This window comes from Protopterus annectens, chromosome 6.part1, assembly GCF_019279795.1.
Source record: "Protopterus annectens isolate FY-2018-M chromosome 6.part1, PAN1.0, whole genome shotgun sequence".
Lineage (NCBI taxonomy): Eukaryota > Metazoa > Chordata > Ceratodontiformes > Protopteridae > Protopterus > Protopterus annectens.
The window spans coordinates 113,314,353-113,336,521 of record NC_056738.1 but is presented as its reverse complement, the minus strand read 5'-3'; the positions used below and the strand labels follow the sequence as shown (position 1 = coordinate 113,336,521).

The window sequence follows — 22,169 nt, the reverse complement described above, 5'->3', positions numbered from 1 at the left end:
GGATTTTCTTACTACTGTGGATACATGGTGGTCAAAGTTCAGATTGCTATCAACCTGAGTACCCAAATCACATACCACTGTGTTTACACTTAGGATGTTGCTGTCTATAATGCAATAAGCAGGGATGTCAGCTTTTGCAAAAGGAATAATAATGCATTTTTTGCATTTAGCTTTAATCCGTGGCTTTGGCACCAATCATGTGTCTGCATGAACTCTGTCTGCAATATATTAACATCTTTGGGAAACTCAATGATTACTATCAATTTGCAATTGGCAATCAACTTGGTCAGCCACAGGCCATCCACGTTTGCCTGGAATTCTGAAAAATAAATTCTGAACAGTAATGGGCCCAACACAGAACCCTGTGGTACAACACTGATGACTGGTCTTTTGTTAGAGGTGAAGTCACCCACTTTGACAGTATGTGTCCTGTTGGTGAGCCAGTTGGCTACCCATCTGGTAATGTAGGGGTTAATTCCCAATTGGGAGAGTTTCTCTATAATAGCTGAGTGGGGGATTGTGTCAAATGTCTTGGCTAGGTGAAGATAGGAGGTTGTTACCTCTCTGTACTCCTCCCTCATTACACCTATAATTGAGTATAACGCCCCATTTTGGTATGTACCTCTCCAAACACCTACACCAACTGGAAAGGCCACAGAAATACCTCACAAAGAGAATCCATGGCCTTCAACACCTGTCCTATGTGGACAGGCTCAAATCACTATCACTTTACTATGTATCATATACACTGCTCTGAGGTGATCTGTGTCTTGCTTACAAAGCAATATCGGACCCTGCCCTACTAGAGATGCTCCATATCTGTAAGTCTAACTCCTTGCGCATTACCCACTTAATAAGCCTAAATCTAATATGCAACATTAACAAAACCTGCTGGAGAGACAGGTTTGTCTCCCAGAGGCTGTCCTGTCTCTGGAATAGACTTTCCATACATGTCAAACAGAGTACCCCACTGACCCTCTTCAAGCGCAACCTTGATGAATGGATAGGAAACCACAAATTTGTCCCAAGGGTTCCACCTTTGTCCCTCATTGACAGGGGTGACAGGTGCTGACTGAGGTTTCTTTTTTTGGGGATAAACCATTGGATAGGCTTGTAAGTGTCACAGGGCTATTAGCCTAATAACCTCTTATGATCCTATGATCCTATAGTATTGTACAGATTGCTGAGAGGTGATCTGTGCCTTGCCTACAAGGGAATCTTGGACCCTGCCCTACTAGAGATGCTCCATATCCGTAGGTCTATCTCCTCGCACATTACACAATCAAAAGGTCTAAATCTAATATGTGACATTAACAAAACCTGCTGGAGAGACAGGTTTGTCTCCCAGAGGCTGCCCCATCTCTGGAATCGACTCCCCATACACATCAAACAAAGTATGTTGCTGACCCTCTTCAAGCACAACCTTGATGAGTGGATGGGAAACCACAAATTTGTCCCAGGGGTTCCACCTATGTCCCTCACTGACAGGGTTGACAGGTGCTGATTGAGGTTTCTTTTTTGGGGATAAATTCTTGGCTAGGCTTGTAAGGGCCCCAGGACCATTAGCCTAGTAACCTCCTATGATCCTATGATAGGTGGTATACACAGTCTTTCCTTCGTCCAGGACCTTGGTGACTTTCTCAAAGAAGTCAACCATGTTTAACAGGTATGATCTACTTTTAACAAATCTAAACTGCGTTGGGTCCAGAGTTTGGAGATTACCTATGTTCTTGTTAATAAGGTTCAAAATGAATTTTTTCATGACCTTGCAGATGATGCTAGTCAAGCTTATGGGCCTATAAGTCCCTGAATCTGTCGAAGGTCCTCCTTTGTGCAGAGGGATTACTGATGCTGTCCTCCATTCCTCTGGAACATAGCCAGTTCTCAGGTTGTGGTTAAACTGGGATCCAAGTGGGTCTGGTAGGTCAAACTGGGATGTTGTCTGGTCCCATTGATGCTGTGGTTTTGGCCTTGGAGACAACCAAGATGACCTGCTCTCTTGAGATAGCAGGCTGAGGAATGGTGGCAGGTATACTTTGGGGGTTGACTGGAGAGGACAGGGGGGTCAAGTTTTCTCCAAATATTTCGGCTAGCAGGTTGGCTATTACCTCCTGTTGAGTATGGGTGGTGCCATCCACAACCAGGTCAATGCATAGCTGGGTATTCCCTTTTATATTTTGGATGTAGTTAAAGAATTCCTTTTGACTATCCTTAGCTAAGAAGGGTATTTTTGCTTCATAATTAGCTTTGGAGGACTTGACAATAGGTTCATAGGTTGGCACTAGGCTATCAGCCCTAGGGCCTATACAAGCCTAGCCATAACAATTCCCTGGCTATTTTTTCCTGCAATATTTACTTCCCTGGACCCCTGTCTAGCAGGGCGACTGACGTGATCCCCAGGGTGAAGATCTCTAATTTGTTTGTTTAAGCTAGAGAGGGATTTCTTCCTCTGCTGAACCAATTCCGTATTGTTCTTGGACATTAGTTTCTTTGTTTTGTTGTATAGCCTGTTTATACTAGGGTCCATGAGTGTGGCTTTTTCTTTTTTGGCAAGATCTGGTTTTAATGCAGTCAGGTACAGTCGATTCTGTATAATTGCTTAAGTGGTTATACATGGCATTGGTGTACACCTCTGCATAGCAGTCCATGTTATCTGCATTTGAGGCGGCTTTGAAACTTCTTATACCATTACTTAGTAGGACGTAATTCATCTTACAAAAATTCTTAAGCATTTTTAAGCTTGATGTGGTATCTTGTCTTATAATTACATCAAATGAGACTGATTTATGGTCTGATCTTACCAGGGAAGACATCACAAGAAGGGGTGCAATGCTCTCCCATGTTAGTGAGTACTATGTCCAGGACATTTGAGCCTCTTGTGGGTGTGGTGACTAGTTGTTCCAGAGTATTTGCATTGACAAAGTCCAAGAACCAGTGAGCTAGCACGTTTGTGATCCTGTAAGTTTCCCAGTCGATTGTAGGATAATTAAAATCATCCATCCGTAAGGTGTTGCGCTGTATGGCAAATGACTCCAATAAGTACAGGTATGCGGTATGCTTTTTCTGTTTCATGGTAGGGGACCTATAGCTAGCTATGATGTGGTAGGGGGCTTTGCTTATAGTTAATTGGACATGGAGTAGCTCAAGATAGTCATACTGTTTGACCAGTCTCAAGGTGTACTTATCCTTAATGAAGATGGATACATCTCCTCCTTTGGGTCTTTCATGCACAGTCTGTGGTCTAAATATATGGAAGGCATTGTAGCCCTGCATGGCTGGGGTGCTGTCCATGCCTTTGAACCATGTCTCAGTGGATGCACAGACTTCAGTATCTTCCAAAGTGAGGAGTGCTTCCAGGGAGTGCAGTTTCTTGTTTAGACTCCTAGCATTAGGCAGCAGTACCTTTAGTTTATCTAGACAGGATTGTCTTATGTTAGGAGGGTGATTATTTTGAAACTGCCTAAAAACAGCACAATAGAGGTGGCTAATGCCTTTGCCAGTATCCAAAAGCCTAGCGGAGACAGGTGCAGGCCAACTCTTGCAAAGCAGCATGGTCTACTGACCATGTCGTCACAGGCTGAAAGATACTGGATCCCCTTGGACCGACACCAGAAGCTAAGCCAATTGTTAAAGTTAATCTTTTTTTGTTTGTATTGTGTCATGATCCTTGGAGAAGGTAGAATGTTGCTTAAGGCTACTGTTATACCTGCTTGTGACACATAATCTGAAAGTTCAGTCATGTCTCTCTTCATATAGTCCATTGAGGTACATCTCATGTCATTCACCCTCACATGAACTATGACGGAGTCATACCGGTACTTGTGGTACAGTGATTTGATGGATCCTGGCACCTGACAGGCAGCTAACCATAACCTGCTCCTTGTCCAGCTTGATGAGGGGAACAGCCATGTGTCTCACAATGGAGTCACCTATGACCTATACATTAGGTTTTGTGGTATTACGCCTTATGGGCTTATTTGTTGAGACACTGGTGTGTGCGTTATTATGTGTTGTGGTTGTTTTTGCATTGCTATATGTGTAACTGGTTTCTGTTTGGGAGGCCTCTGATCTTTTGGTAAGTTACTAGTGAGTACCTCCATATATATGGGTTTATGTGTCGCGTCCTTATTTAGTGTGGGAAGTGTGTGTGTACTAACAACCTGTTTGGAATTCAGTTTGTCCTTATGTGACTACATCTCTCACATAAAGTATTTGTTTTTTTTGTTTCAGGAGAAAATGGTTGTCAGTATACATGAGACAATTGTGCTACATTGTCTCATGATGCCAATGCATATCGGGCTGGCCAGAGAGATGATGCAAAAATGTCCATCCATGATAGCAAGCACTTACTGTATGCTTTATTTGTGAAGGGAATGGGTTAATTTGACAGGACTGTGATGGTAGCACCGAGACTGTAAGAGGGACCTATACTTTGTGTTGGCTAAGGTTAATCAATAAGGCAATACTGCACAGTACACAACTGAGTTGCTCCTAGAGCAGCAGAAAAGTTTGGAAGGGTTTTAATGACAGCTGTTTAGGGAAAGACTGAGCTTCTAGGCTTTTGCATCTAAACAAGGGCACTGCTAGCCACTGCTGTGTGAACAGCAGTACCACGCAAAATGCGAGGCTTAAATACAAGCAAAGAGAAACAAGTTTTAAGCTAACTACTAATCAGTAAAGTACACAATAAGCCTTCTACCAGCAATCCCCAACTCATCCTGGTTAGATCAGCACACTTCTGCCACAAAGGTAAAGAAAAACACCCTGTTAATGTAGAGTACTGGTTTGTAGCCCAAGTGTAACAAGCCACACAAAACACCTACAACAGCTCTACAACTAATGATACAATGTAATACAGTGCAATTAACTACTTAAAGCAGAAGCAAACAATACAGCTTTTTAAACTGCTAAAGTACAGTCACAGTATATAGCAGAAGTGCAAAAAGATACTTAGAGCCCTTTTGTGTACTTCCCATCTCAGACAGACCAAGTAAACACCTACTGCCACTAGATAAATAATGCCAGTCCTCCTAATGTAAAAGCACAGTAAAGAAGTGTCTGTAGTGAAATGCTACCACAAACAAACTTAAAAAATATCAAATGCTAACACAAACAAACTTAAAGATATTCATGCAGCAGTGTGCTTTAAACAGCTTAAAGTGTGATTATTCACTTTACTTTGAATAAATGCACCAAGAGCTATTCAATTGTATAGAATTTATAAAGGCACTAAAAACAAGATAAGCTGATCAATAGGCCCTCCAGCCAATAAAACTACATGCAGAAATCTTAAGAGTTTCCCTAACCTAAACAGACTAGTCTACCTCCCAGTGCACTAGATGGAAAATCCACTCACCTCTTGATGTAAAAACAAGTGCTTGCTAGAGTGTAAAAATGCATTACATTATCCGGCAGCTAGCTAGATAATGAATTCAGAGCAATTAAATCAGTAGAACAGACAATGACAGGCAAAATGCATTTTTTTTTTCAATATAAGCACAAGAAAAGGTAAAAAAAAATTCAAGATATCAACAGCAGTGTAGAAAGGGAGGAGCTCATTAAGCTCAATTTACAGGAGGGGTGGGCAGCTTAAAATCACTAGGTTTAAAAAGCAAATCAACAAAGGAGAGGATGGGTGAAAAAAACTAGCAGGGACTCACCAGCAATGCTTTAGTTTATGCAGCAGGCTTGAAAGTTTTTCAGAAAAAGACAAAGGCCCAGAAACTCACTGTGCATTTAAGTATAATTACTAATTTAACCAATGAAAAAACTTGTGAAATGTGCAGCCTAGCTAATTTAAGTGTCTATCTCTCACATAGAACAAAAACACCAGGCCAAGTAGATTTCTTAAAACAGAAAACAAAATGGAGCAGGTAAAACAGAAAGCAGCTGTATCACTCGCAGACAAGAAAATATAGGTATACTATTCTCACCCAGCAGAGAATCACCAGTAGTGCTTTAATTTATGCAGCAGGCTGGAAATCCAAACTAAAACTAGGAAGGACTTCATGAAATTGATCTTTCCCTTGAGTCTGAGGGATACCAGCAAATAGACTGACCATTTCTATTATCAAAAACATGGTGTTAGTACGTACATTTTGTCACAACTTACACAAAAATCCCAATAAAACCTCAGAATATGTTTAATATCTGAAAAAGATAGTTTTAATATCCTATCAGCATATACTGTGAAAGTGTACGCCTTTCAACCCCTAGCAGCTACTATAGGTCGAAACAATGTATTGTCTATGTTTTTTGTGAATTTATGAGGTAGCAAACGTGGTCGGGATTATTGAGTGTGGATGGTACAAAAAGTAATAGATGTGTTATAAAGTCATTCAACAATAAATCAATTTTTTTTAAATTAATATTACTGTCATTCTTGGAGATTTCCTGATAGGTGGTCTCATCCTGCAAAATGGTTAACATAGCCCAAGAGTAATCGATATAAAAAATGACCACACACCCCTTCCTTACCAGATGTCATAATCCTTAAAGACCTGTCATTAGTCAATCTTTTTAATTAAAACCGCTTCTTCCCTATTTTGATTAAAATATCTATGTTTGGATTTTGATCCTTTTATCTTATAAAAATCATTAATACCTGTAGTTTCAAATGCTTGTATGATAGGCTGTCAGGGAGGGTTAAAGGTATCATTCTGATCAATGGTCCGAAAACCATGCTCCCTAAAAAATAATACCAAATTGATTTTCCTTGTGAATATTTTCAACTCTAGAATGGAATCAACCACAAAAGTAAAATAAACACAGTTTCCTCACAGAAAAAAATATGTTTTGAAATACTTTAAACAACTTTTAAACTGGCAGAAAAAAGAGAGTGCTCTCATTTATAAGTACAATACAGTCTCATGGCAATCTCTTAAAACACAAAATCCTAGCTTTAAAATAACTTTCCCAAAGATAAAAGTTTTAATAATCAACAAAAATATTTGAATGGAAGTTTTTTTCCCTGAAGGGGAATTTATCTGCCCCACAAAGGAACAGCACAAGCTATCCAGCTATCCTTTAAGGCCTCAGAGGAACGTTCCTTTTGGCAGCATTAAAATCTTAAAGGCTTGGTGGCCAAACTTGCCTTTTAGTCAGCTCAGCTCAAGCTGCCTGACAGTTTGGGCACATGGAAGGTGCTTTGAAGCTTTGGAAGCTGGCTGGCTGTTATGTCATTGGCAGGATATAACCCATATAGCTAAGGCTACTGCAGCAGTGATCAATATGATGAGCATCTGTACTTTTAAAAATCCTGTACAACATAAACATTTACTCTATCTGATGTGGATTAACACACTGAATGCAGAAGATGTTGAATATTTATTTCCTGTGCATCAAAATGGCAGAAGAAGGTCCCAAGGATGTAACTGTGCAAACAGAGCCCATTTTAACTGGTTGACCATTTCATCAGCACTTTATACCTTGTCTCAAGGTTCTATAACAGAGCATGCTACAAGGCAGTACAGAGACAACCCCCCCCCCCACACACACACACACACACACATGGAAGGTGCGGGATGCTTGCATTCGGTTCACCCAGGGCCTTTTCTTTTAATTTTTTTTTACATGTACTTCTAGGTGGGATGCTCAGTTGATTAAAATTGACTCAAATAATCATGTTTTATAGGTAATTACTATGCTAACCTTTTTATAGGTAACTACTAGGCTAATTGCTTTAGTAAAACACTTTAAGCCTAGCAAATTTCCCTTATAATGTTGTGCTAAGACACATTATCTCTAAGCAGTCATATCATAAAGAATGGGTAACAACTTGGGTAGTTCAGCCCACTGACAACATCTAGTGTATGTATGAACACACGTACTAGTGATATGCCCATCTCATGCAGTATTTATTTACCTTTTACTTCTCTGAAGTGTCAACACTCTAAAATATAATTGACACTTGTAATGAAAGACAAAATCAAGGAACCAATTTTAGAAAAATATCCCTATTTTGCTGAGTCATCTATTAGCTATCTAGCTTAATATTTCCGAGTTCCATTGAAGTTGCACTCTTTATACAACTGTTTAATCTGTCGTTCTCACATTGAAACACCTTGAAATCAACTGCATACTTAGAAACCTAACCTGTAAATGTTTTCCTTCCAAGTATTAATATAGGAAAGGCAATTACTCAGCCAAAACACTTGAAATTTACTTTTGCAAATAAAGAGAAGAAAATAAAAAACGTTACTCATATGCCAGACCTTAAATACTCTCTACTGTTAAAGAAGGCATTTACATGTAAATTATTGTTCACAGGCCAGTCATGCTGTACTTGAAAATGAACTGCTATACCTGCTAGTTTGCTGCTGCCTTTGGCTACCACAATAATCCAATCCCGCTGAATTGAAATTGACATAGCTGTGCTGGCAAGCTCTGCTACTGCTCCTAAAATGATCACTGAAATATAGCAAATAATCTGCAAAAAAGACAGATGATTATTAACAATGAAGTTTACAGAAAGGAAAAATATTACATATGAACTTCACTAAAGGTCAGAAAATAGCACTTGCTTGTTTCTAGATATTTATCCTTTTTGTAATTACTGCCTGGATATTTGGTGCAGAATGATCTAATTCTGTGATTTATCTACTGTAATTACTTCAGAGATAATGGATCTAATCACAGCTGACCTAGCAGACAAAATACCAGCCATTTCAGTTACCATGCTGTTAAGACAATTATAGGCTTAATATAATTTAATTAAAGCTATGTAATTTAACACACCCATGTTTCTTTCTCACTCTGTCTCTCTGTTTCTGCTTCCTGTGTTGCTTTTCTTCAAAATACTAGAACCATGTTGCTGCTATGTATCTTCATGCTCTGCATGTGTTCTAAAGCTGTAACTGTGTAGCATGACAAAATTAGGTCTATATGTCTCATGACCCAATGAATTAAATCTTCAACCCCACAGGCGCCAGACCAAAATGCTAGGAGACAGTTTATTTAGCTGCTGCATTCTTTCTTTCTTGTTCTACTCTTTGTACTAAAATGCTGTTAGAAACCAACACAATGAAAATTTCCACATTTCAAATTATTCCGATTCAGGCTTTGAGTGATGAGAAGTGAAGTGTTTAGTTTCATTTATGCATTTAACTTTAATCAGGTAACATTAAATTTCAGGCTATGGAAACAAAAAGTCTGTCTCACAGCTGAATACAAAGGGTTATGGTAATAAACTGCAACTAAGCTTCATAAGGTAGTCTTGAGTATGATTCCCCCAATTTCTTCTTCAAAGTGTGGGTCTCTGAGTAAGTCACTTAACCAAAAATCCCTTCCCTTCCTGCTGTGTATACAATTCTATCTACTAGATTTACTTGATTAATATATGAAAAAGTGGTATTTAAATTTTATCTGAGCTACAAAAATGACCACAGATATAAAATATGTATGTCTTTGTGTTTTTTGGGGGTTTTTTGTTTTCTTTGTTCACTGATAAGCAATCACAGATTCATAAATTCATTGATGTTTGAAGGACACTGAGTCTGTGACATTTGCCACTACCCTCTCTTAGGGTGCAACTCCTTTCACCAGGAGGGCTATACTAGTCAATCCACGTGTAATTTGTGGATAGATTTATGTCATTAGATTGATCTATTGAATGTCAAGTGCCTTAGAACTGGTGATCAGAAGGTTGAATTTAGAAAAATGGGGGCAAGCCCCCCCCACCTGCTAATTATGTATACTAACTCCAAAATCACACTACTACAGTGGGGAAAAGGCCAATTCCCTGATCCCCGCTCTACCGCAATCACAAAATACAGGCTCCCTATTATTACTATATATCGACATTTCCAAAATCAACGCATAGGATTCACCATTTTGACAGTCGACATTTATGTCAGTCAACCTATTATCATGAACTCATTTGTGTATACCTATCCAGTTATCTAGCCTATGCTTAATAGAAAATAGTGAGTCACAAAGCTTAACATTTAGGGGGCATTTTTCCAGAGGTTTTGAAAGTGTTGTTATAAACCTGTCCTCACCATATTTTATTTAAAGTTGTTGTGATTTAGGTCCCTAACTTTAGTACAGATATTAGATTTGTGGAGATACAGGAGGTTCAGGACAATTGGATCTCTAATGGTGTGGTATGTATGACAGATATCTCCTCTCAAAAGTCTATAAGACACTGAACAAAGGGATAGAGCTTTCAACCTGTTTTGGTAACTCAGGGACCTTAGGCCTATGATCTTTTTGGTTAGGAACATTTTGGGTATTTTTAATTGTTTGTTATGTTTAGCAAGATGCATCCCAAATGGGACACTGTACTTTTTTTTAGACCTTGATGGTATTTCTTTGACAATTAACTGAGCTGAATAAAAAGATTTCTTGACTACCATGGTCACATGATAGTCATAACAGAGGGAGCTAGGGTCAATATTAGATATTCAAACACTTAGGTTGTCGAATGCTGAAATGTCAGCACCTAAATGTCCAAATCTAAAAAACGCGACAGGCCAATTATGCAAAATTTTTCCCAGGGAAAAAATTCACTTAGCCAAAAACAAAAAAAACCTCTTAAACCCTAATCACCCCTCCCCCCCCAACTAAATATACCAACTCCGAAATCACTCTATATCGGGGAAAAGGGCAAATCCCCGATGACAGGCAAGCACATTTTTTCCCAGGGAAAAAATTCTCGTAATTGGCCTGTCACATTTATTAGACTTCGATATTTAGGTGTCGATGTTTCGTCATTCAACAACCTAGGCATTCAAAGATCTAATATAGACCCAAGTATCTATCAAACCAAGTACCTAGATTCCTAGATTCCTGACTACATTTTTGTTTTGCAGTGGTATCTTATCTACAGTGCATGAAGAGGGGAGGGTTTGCTACCAAAACTAATGATAGTACCCTTTTTAACATTTAGCTTGAGCCCATTTTAGTACATCAAGAGTTTATTAAGGAGAGTTCATTCTGGAGTTCACCATGAAAACCAAAGGGCTGATATGAAGCAAAAGCATACAATAATAAGTTAAATATACAAACCTTTCAAACAAGAGCTCAATAACAAATCAAATAATAAAGCAAGGCCATATACTAAACAACAAATTGGAACATCCAACATCTTGGAGGTATACAATAAATAATGTCAGAAAAATGCAAAAAACAAGCTAGTACATTATGAGAATATAGGATTAAACCATCTAACTCTGTGCAGCTTCAAACACTCATCAAAAAGCCATGAAATAAGACTAGCCAGATGAGGATTATCTATTAAAACAACATATATATATATATATATATATATATATATATATATATATATATATATATATATATATATATATATATATATATATATATCATTTATAGATGCTGTCTTGAAGTAGTGTAACTCTCTTATCCATGAACTGAACTGCTGTCAGACACTTTCTATAGATGAGTTTGCCTAAATTGAAATGTATCATATGATTCTATACTTTGTACTATAACCCTTGTTTTGTGTGGTTAAGTCTTATTGGCAGCCCCTGTCACTTTACTATGCATTATATAATTGGGATTCAGAAAAACTGCTGCCTGTGCATCTAATTTTTGTATTTCAAGGGATGCACACATTTTGTCCCAACATTTATCTTGCATACTCATGTGTAGTCTAAGAGCTGCAGTGGTGCAGCAGTAGCATTGTCGCCTCACAGCAAGAGGTTCTCCCATTCGATTCTCAGCTGGAGCGCCTTCTGTGTGGAGTCAGCATGTCCTCCCCGTGGTCGAGTGGCATTCGAAAGACATGCGTGAATGGGCGTGCCTTCGTTGAAGGTTGGACGTCGGGCTGGCACCTTGGCACTGTAAAAAAATCTACTGCCAATCATTAGCGGACTGGAGTTCCGCTGTGGCGACCCCTAACCTGGAAAAGCCGAAAGAAGAAGAACAACTCATGTGTAGTCTAAGACAAGCATGCATGTGGAACACAAGAGATCATAGGTGGTAACTGTCACCATACAACAGTACAGCATGGAAATGCATGCTCCAACTGAAAAGTATATGTTTTTGTGGCACCAAACCCTGTCTTCGCCTATATTCCTGACCCATAAACCTGTAGGTGCTTAATGTATTTATTGTACAACACATGTACAGATGGCCTTTACTCAATGCCTTCCATCATTTTCCTAAATCACTTTAGAAAACTGTTTGCTAAATGAAAAAAGTATTTGAGTTTCCTTTTGCTGATGAGCCCTGAAATGATGGAGGATGGCAAAAGGCAAGTATGCTATTGCATTCAGTAGGGATAGCTTCTTCCTGAATTCCATCCTAGCATTTTAGAAATTACAGGAGTATAACAATCAGATCAGTTAAACATAGTTATACCCAGTATACTGCAGCAAAAAGCTGCCAGAACAAAGTATTTAACATAAAGGTGATCAGTGAAGCAACTAATTACTGCACAAATCAAGCACAGCACCAGTGTAAAATCATGAACTGCACCACAATGTAATTCATAACAAAAAAGCAGCTTTTAAAGTCATTATTTACACAGAAGTCTGTGCCATCACCCCACAAACTCCCAGCATTATTACTAAAATACTATTACATGATAGTGCAATTACTAATGTAGAATACTCTAATGTTACTCCTCTTTTCTCACGTTTGTGATGCCTTAAAGTAGTAATAATAAAGATCGGATACATGCAGTGAAGCCCCACTATGAGGTGGTGCAGAGACTTGCCAGTCTGCAAAGCATGAATGGAACATTAGAGGCATTCTGTAGTAACTATTTTGAACTGGTCTTGGTGTTCGAGAGTTGTTGGCTCACTGGACCATTTTCAATTATATGTACTGGTATTATCGTGTTTTGGGGATTTGCAAGTCATCTATCATTAGCAGATCTGAAATGCTATTATGTCTTTTTAAGTTTTTCATCCTCATCTTTAAATGACCTGATCAACAACTCTGCATTCTTTGTTAGCTACAAGGGGAAACGGTTTACAAGGGGACAGTCTCTCTCTCTCTCTCTCTCTCTCACACACACACACACACACACACACACACACACACACACACACACACATATGCACATGTGGAATTTCTGGGATGTAATGTATGAAATATTGGCAATCTGAAATAATTTCTCATAGCTGTACAGAGTAGACATTTTGTGTACCTCGCAGCTCAGACTCCTATATGCTTCATGCATCTGTGATTTTTTTTTCTGCTTTTTCTTATTTTAGACTACATTTTCTTATTTCATTTTACATCATTTTCATTATTTGCATTGTTAGGCTGAGGCTCAAGGACATGGTGGTCTTTTTTGAAGGCCAGTGTGCTAGGGTAATCCAAATTAAAATGATTGCCCATTTCGGAAAGTGGTAAGTGGAAATGAGTTATGAGATATAATTATATACTGGTGCATGACTGATGAAGCAACACAGCAGTTATGCATCCATCCAACATATGCAATGTTACAACTTGGGGCTACTATCACCTAAAGTCCTGATGAGATGACCATTTTAAAACAGTTTCTCAAGCATTTCAACATAGTACTGTACTCTTACAAGAAAGAAAGAAATAAATACACGCTCCTCTTCAAAAATGACTTGTGTTACAATGGTATATAATGTTAGCAAAATTTTCCTGTAGCATCTTATATTTAAGCATGCTTATGGGATATATGTTTATGTGCACATTATACTTAAGCATGCTTATGGGATATATGTTTATGTACACACAATGGAGGAAATCATTCTGATCCGTATCCATGAATTCCTGGTCTGTTGTATCATCACAGTCACCAGTGCTGTCACATCCCACTGTGCTGTTTTTGTACTGCAGGCCTACTTTTTTTACTTTAATCACACACATCTAGTAGCACCGTAACACTTAACACACCACTGATGACAGCTTAACATTCCTAAAAGATAAGATGCAGATATGAATAATCCTAATGAAATATGAATAAGGCTTGTAAATGACCCCCTGTTTTTTTAACTGAATTATGTTTACTTTTCAATTTGCATTCAAAAAATGTACGTAGTATATCAATCTTCACTTATGACAAATGACCCCTCATTCTTGAATTACTTTCCATATTACAGGGCAAACTTTAGTACCCCGTTGTGAATTGAGTACCCAGTCACTGTTTGAAATCACAATGCTACTAACACTAGTACTATGCACAACTTAATTTTTTTCTTCAGTGTTTTTAGCATACTTGAAGATGTTTAGGTAATCTGCTTATCTCCTGTTCCCTACAACCAGGCTATCCTGCTGCATTCTTTCCCCCCAGGTTAAGTTGCCAGCATTTGGGATTAGATCCTAACAGTCCCAAGGTTAGTCTCTGTGTAGCATCATAATCTGTGCTTACAATGGAGCACTTTCTGTTATGCCCCATGTCCCTTCCCCTCAAAGCTGATGTGCATGCTGCCAAAGCAGAGCTTGCATTACTAGCCCATACGTGTGCATATGATTTTACCTGCGTGCCTCTTCCCATCTACAGAACAAAAATGCTGCTTGGTTAAACAAGCATATGCCACTGTCTGTTGTATCTGTTGTTACTCCTGATCTTTGCCAGGAGTCAGTAATGCAGGTAGACCTTACCAAAATCTACCCCAGAGATGGATGAAAAAATATCAGAGAATCAATCACACCCCCCCCCCAGCCAGATCCTCCAGTACCTTGGCTGCTAATCAAACCCAGGTCATTAGGTCATACATGAGGTTCAATCCACATATACCACAGAGACAGCTTGAATGGCACATGTATCAGAAAGGCCGAAACCTTATAAGCTTCACAGTCAATGCTCAGATCAGTCAACATATCATCCTAATGTTGCATGGTTAAGTGTGCAACAGATGCAGAGGAACAATTTTCATTCATGCATTGTCTGGTGGGTGCTGTTTACTGCCTGCCAGACATACCATGTGTAGATAGTAAGTGCTGTAACTGACATAAAATGCTTCACAAAGCCACAAAAATGTTCTATATCTTGATGGAAACAAGCAGGAAAAGTATGTAAAGTTTCTTTTTTTTTTCTTATGTTTGAATGAGGTTCCATTATTGGAACTGGTTATAGTGTTTGAGTGGTTGATGATACATAAAATATTTTGCAGTTAAACTGTAGTCACTTCCCCGTGTTGATCAAAACTTCACTTACAATTAACTTCTTTATACTCCCAGTCTTACAGTGTTGAAGACCCTACCCTATTTAGGCCACCTATTTGCAAGGCGTTGGGTAAGTAAGAATTTTTTAAGTTAGCATCCATGGCCTGGAACTTGATACTCCACAACAACAAAAAAATTTAAGTACCTCATTTTCATGGTTAGATTCCATACCTCGGGAAAGAATATAAACAAATTTGTTTTGATAAAGGATGAAGTAATCCAATCTTAGTATTTCAACATCTGATAATGTTGTACCGTCAGTATGCTGCAGCAATCTAATCTGTTATAATTATGTATATACCACATTATATAGTTAACGTTTTAGCATGTGTATAACACGTTTGTTGATTATTACTGTGACACATTATTTATACTGTGCCATATTCATCAAGCAATAAGTCATGACAGGGATGGGCATTACAGGGAAATAGTTTGGCTAGGAATATTGTGACACCCAAGGTCACATTCAGGGTGACCTCCCTAGCCCTTTTAATTCCCCATAACACCTATCTTGGAGGTCGTTAACCCTAAACACCAGGCTCCCACTAAGTTGTGTACTCAGTACACTTTTTTTCACAATTCTAACACATGACTGAACGGCTACACATCAGTCAAATAGAATCATCAAATTTGGAAAAACCAAAGAAATCATCATTCATTTTAGGAAGGAGAATAAGCCACACACCCCTATCTTCATCACTGCTGCTGCAGTAGAAAGAGTAAATATCACCAAATTCCTAGAGGTCCATATCTTGCAAATCCTAAATTGGGACACAAACCTTTTACCTTATAAAGAGAGCCGAACAACATCTCCACTTCCTTAGGAGACTTCATAGAGCTAACCTTCCCCCACAGGTCCTACTTACCTTCTACAGAGCCAGGATCGAGAACGTACTAACAAACAGCATCGTTGTCTGGTATGGAAATTACGCTCAAGCTGAGTGGAAGGCACTGGATAAGATCATTAAACAGGCCACAAAAATCATTGGCTCCATCCTTTAATACCTACAGGACATATATTCAAACATGTGCTATGACAGAGTTTGAAAACTATTGAGGGATATACACCATCCAGCTTATGGACTGTTCATACTCCTGCTAACAAGAAAGCACTGCAGAAGTATTAAATGCAAGACATTCAGATTCCATAATAGCTTCTTCCAATACACCATCAGACTGCTGAATAACAAACCCATAGCCTAGCATGGTACATGGGTAAAACATTATTTGCGTGCTGCATGTCATTCTTGTTTACATAAACTTTCTGAATAACTCACTTCATACATCTCTATCTGCACTAAGAAAACTGTGACCTGTAATTTTATGGTATATATTGATGGTGGGTAAGTTTTTACATGTGTGCCTCTTTATTTATTTATAGTACTGTTTTTTATATATCCTTATATTTCTACAGAGTCTGTTCCTGCTGTTGTTGCATTTGTTTTTGTTTTTGCTGTAAATAGCTTTCAATTCTTTATTTTAGTATCTTATTTTGATTTTCATTTTTAGTATTTAAATTATTCATAGGAGGTTACTAGACTAATGGTTCTGGAGCTCTTACAAGCCTAGCCAAGAGTTTATCCCTAAAAAAGAAACCTCAGTCAGCACCTGTTGCCCCTGTGAATGAGGGACATAGGTGGAACCCCTGGGACAAATTTGTGGTTTCCCATCCACTCATCAACGTTGCGCTTGAAGAAGGTCAGCAAGGTACTCTGTTTGACATGTATGGGAAGTCTATTCCAGAGACAGGGCAGCCTCTGGGAGACAAACCTTTCTCTCCAGCAGGTTTTGTTAATGTTGCAGATTAGATGTAGGCCTTTCGAGCGGGTAATGAGCGAGGAGTTAGACTTACGGATATTGAGCATCTCTAGTAGGGCAGGGCCCGATATTGCCTTGTAGGCAACGCACAGATTACCTCTCTCAATCTGTATGATACCGAGTAGAGTGATAGTGATTTGAGCCTGTCCGCATAGGATAGGTAAGAGAAAAACACTATGAACAGGCACCAGAACTCCACTCAGCTCGGTAAAGAAAAAAAGAAAAAAACATTCTTATTCACTTTAATGACAAGATAAGTAAAATTAAGTGCTTTTCATTTGGGGAATATCCAAACTTCTTCAGATACAAAACAAGAACAGTCAGCCCAGCTAAAATCCACTCTATAACATAAAAAGTGAATTGATTAATTACCCACAAGTGAGTCACAACACTCATTTAAAGTTATACTTCACGAATACATTATTTGTTACTAACCAAACCAAAATAAACCTAAAAACTTCAATACTTTTAAAGCATTGTCACACAGTTGATAGAAAATGATTACATTTACAAAAAATAAATATGTATATATGTATGTGTCTTTCGGCTTTTAGGGGTCGCCACAGCGGAACTCCGGTCCGCTAATGATTGGCAGTTGATTTTTACGTACCGGCTTGCCAGGCCTGTATAATGATGAATAATCCTGACACCCAACCCAAACTTGATTATTATACCATAATTATAAAAGCATAATTTATAAAAAACATAATATGTAAAATTAATTCATAACTTCATTATTTCATAATAATACTTTATCAATAAATAACCAACTATCCAACAGAATTACATAGAAAATTACCTTAGTAAACTTTTCAATTTTAATATATTTGCTAAAGAATAAATTTCATTAATACCTGGGGGGGGCACAAGAGTTGAGTAGCAACTGCCATTTCAACTCATGTTCTTCAAGATGTAACTTAACTATGTTACTGTCTAAGTACCTCACATTCTCATGTGTAGTTACCTGTGCTATAACTCTAAACTTAAAACCATGACCGTGGCTATCCTTATAGTGTCTAGCTAGAGCATTATCCATTTTTTTGTTTACTAATAGCATAAATATGCTCATAAATCCTGTCACGCAGTCTACGGTCAGTCTTACCAACATAGAAAGCTGGGCAGGCATTGCACTGTGCGAGGTACACCACTGATCTGGAATTACAGTTAAACTTACCCTTAGTGTAATAATTGTAGTTTCTCACTCGAAATTTGTTACCTGTTTCAATGTAATTGCAATATCTACATGCATCACACTTATACATTCCCACATGCCTATTGGATGGTTTCATGGTAGTTTCCATCAACTTCTTTAAGTTCTGTCCCTTCCTACATGTAATAATCGGAGATTCCCCCAATTTAGCAAAAATCTCCTTATCCACTGAGAAGAGATGCCAGTATTTTTTAACTATTGACCTAATCTCCTCGGCCTCCGAACTGAATGTAAAAACAAAGGAAATTGAAAAAGTCCTGTGCTGATGGTCCCTCCCTTCCCCTTGTTCATTAACCACATTTATAGGGGGAAGACCCAATGTGCATATACTATGTGGTTCATTTATAGAACAATTGTTCAGAACAGGCTTATATACACCTTGAGACCTTTTTAACTGGACTTTGTCAATAATGCCCACCAAAAATTTGGAAGGGTAACCTCTATTAAGGAACATATTCCTAAGATTTAAACATTCCTGTTAGAAATCAGCTTCACCTGAAACCATCCAGGCTGCTCGAACCAACTGTCCTTTAACAACAGATTTTTTCTGTTGTAAACGGTGTACACTGGAGAAATGCAAGAAAGAGTTTGAATAAGTACTCTTTCTATAGATCTTTGCAGTATATTTAGATTCCTGGATGTTTTTTGAAAGTTCAACATCCAAATAATGGACCAAAAGTTCCTGATAATCCTTGGTGAACTTTAAAAATTCATATTATTTTTTTCTTTACCGAGCTGAGTGGAGTTCTGGTGCCTGTTCATAGTGTTTTTCTCTTAGTTTTTCGTTCATTTGCCTGTTTTTTATCTCACATAGGATCGGTGTTGGAGGCCATGGATTTTCTTTATGAGGTATTTCTGTAGCCTTTCCAGTTGGTGCAGTTGTTTGGAGAGGTACATACCAAACATGGTGTTATACTCAATTATTGGCCTAATAAGGGGGGAGTACAGAGAGGTAATAACTTCCTTTTTTTCTGGATGCAATCCCTTTACTTATGAGATGAACCAAGTAAATGGCTTTTCTGTCCACTGCCACTACATGATGGTTGAATGTGAGATTGTTGTCAACCTGAGTACCCAGGTCTCTCACCACAAGTTATGTGCTTAGGGGGATGCTGTTGATGTGGCAATCAGTAGGAGCCAATCTGTCTTCCTTCTGTAAACTGTCATTCATATGGTACAAGCCTGAGTACCGGAATTTAGTAAAGTGATATGCACTTTTTTCTCTGTGTTGATCTGTATGACAATAAAGTTTACTTTGACTAATGTCAGTATTACTTTATGTTAACAGACCGCTGTTGCCTGCTTAGCTCAGGAAACTGAAAAAGGACCTTAAACCAACCTGTTTTCCTGGTTAATAAAGTTAAATAAATAATAAATTATGACGTGTACAGAGTTGTGATAAATGTTCACTGATGTAGATATGATGGTCATAAATAAAAATATATGTGCAATCTGTGGTTGGTAAAACATTTATCACATTAGTACAAGGGCATGCACATGCATGAGACAGCAGTACTGAGGAGAAGCTCCTCCCTATGTGTCATTTTATTATGGATTTTAGCCCCAATTCATGAAGAAGTTATAATGAATAACTGTCTTTGAAACTGTATATAGCAGCTGCTGCAACCTTATTTCAGTTTGAAAATTAGTCTGTGATATTTCATTATTGTGGAACTAGGTTGCAAAGTGCATTTCCGTGATACAGGGACAGTCGGCAGATTATGTTAATGTGATTAGATCTACTGTGGAAACCTTATCTGCTGTATTATAGACAACTTTATCCTTTTGTTGACCAGGTTTGTCCACTAGGGCACTTGCCTGTTTTTAGGGGAGACCTTAAGTGGTACATATAATGCTAGGTAAAATTTGGCCAGGGCATCTGGGAACTTCACCTGCTATTTTTGATAGGTGCTATAGGATCATTTACATCCACCTGAGGTATCAACAAGAAGTATCAAGCAGGTGGGAACTCAGTTTAACATCTCATTCAAAGGACAACACACTCAGGAGAACCATCATCCTACTGGTTTTCTAGCATCAAAGGCAAATGTGGTACCTGATGACCCACTGACACTACTCAATAATATTCAAAAAATAAAACAAATTTCTGGTAAACATTAACTAAAGTTAGAGCAGGTGCAATAAACCCCGAATCAACATCAGTTTGAAATGTAGGATTAGCTAGGAGTACTAGGAACACAGAGTATATTAATTTAAACAAGATGGTGCCGCAAATGGCAGCCTCAGTTCAGTACTCTCTAGTATTCTGTTTTTGTTTATTTGTCCTGCCCTTTGGTGTTCAACTGTAATTAAGTATACTTGTGAAAAATTGTTGAATATTCTGCAGTTCACTTCACTTTGTGCAATTTGATACCAGATTTTTCACAATTAAGAAGTTTTCTGGAGGTCCTAGCTGGGAGAGCAGCAGCTGTCAGCAATGGAGGTAGACATAGACATAGCAAAAGGGGGAAGTGTGCTGGTGCACTTGTTAGGCTGAGACAGAGGTGTTTTTGAACAGCGCTCCCAATTTTACATCTGGCGAATCTCCACTATCTATGCAATAAGATAGATGAACTACTACTTTTCAATTAAATTCAAAAGGATTTTTCACTTTCTTCTATACTGTGTTTCACAGAAAACTGGCTAAACAAATCCATTCTGGACTCTGCAGTATATCTGCCCAGCTTTCAACTTTACAGAATGGAGTGAGTATTGCAGACATCAGGGAAGAGTAAGGGAGTCGGAATCTGCTTTTATATCAAAGAAAGTTGTGTACTGATGTCAGGGTGTTAAGTAAAATGTGCTGCCCTGACTTAAAATTATTTTCTGTTAACTGCAGACCTTTTATTCACCTCGAGAGTTCTTTTCATTTATTCTGGTTAGTGTTTACATTCCCCCTCAAGCCTGTGTGAGTGCGGCACTACAAAAACTGTCTGATCAGATAATGTGCATGGTGCAGAATTATCCAAACTCTCTTCTGATTATTCTGGGTTTTTTATAAGGCAAATCTCAACCATGAATCTCCTACATTTACGCAGCATAAAGAGTGCTCTAACAGAGACAGGAACACACTGGATCACTGTTATAGAGTGTTAAAACATGCTTATCGTGCTGTCCCCCATGCAACTCTGGGTTTTTCTGATCACTGATTCATTTGTTTCCTGCCTATAAGAGCAAGTTAAAACCTCCTAAAACTGTGATCAGTACTGTGAGAAGGTGAACTACTGATGCAGACTTAAGCTGCAAGCCTGCTTTGATTGTACGGACTGGAAGATCTTTGAAGATTCTGCTGGCAACTTGCATGAACTGTTCAAAGAATGTCAGCACAAACTTAAAACCAGCAGAACCAGCACTCAGACACCAGCCACAAGTCAAGAAGATTGAATTTATTTCTGGTTAAGCGCTTTCCTCCCTTGGTAGGGACTTCTTCAGAACAATTAATACAAGAAAACCCCAGCCCTTAAATACTCTTAGTACAAATTAATGATATCATACAATTAATTTGTTTAGAAACACTTTGTTAAAGTAATACTTGCACAATAACCATACTAACAATAACACACACCACCTCTACTACCATGTAGCTTAAAATGTGTTATGACCATGTGTTTGACCTAAAATTGTATTAAAAAGTTAAAATAGTGTGTCTATTTATTAAATTACTTTAAAACCTACTACATTAAAATGTATGAAAACTAAATACAATTTACAAAATGTGACTACAATCAACATTGCTGACAAGCCCATTTACCCCATAATTTGCTTTAATTTCAAAATACAGGCTATATTTGTGGTTTCATTTAAGCCCGGTGGCTCTGTTGCATCAAATTTCAGTTGCCATCTCAATTCCTTAACATCTAAATACAGTTCAACTATTTTCCCTTGAGAATCCATTACAGATTGGTCAACAACTGAAAATTTGAAACTATGGTCATTGTACTCTTTAATCTGCCTATATAATGCATTTGTAATCTTTGCTTTCCTTATGTCATAGACATGCTCACTAATCCGGTTCTTAAAAAGCCTA

At 38.2% G+C, this 22,169-nt stretch overlaps 1 protein-coding gene across 1 annotated transcript in view; it reads right to left on the bottom strand.

Annotated features, from left to right (window-relative positions):
* Positions 1 to 22,169, bottom strand: part of LOC122805260 (solute carrier family 40 member 1-like) — a 454,127-nt gene that overhangs the window by 294,397 nt on the left and 137,561 nt on the right. The window contains exon 4 of the mRNA XM_044075348.1: positions 8,305 to 8,428. Within this exon, the coding sequence (XP_043931283.1) occupies positions 8,305 to 8,428 (124 nt within the window). The remainder of the gene's footprint in view (positions 1 to 8,304; positions 8,429 to 22,169) is intronic.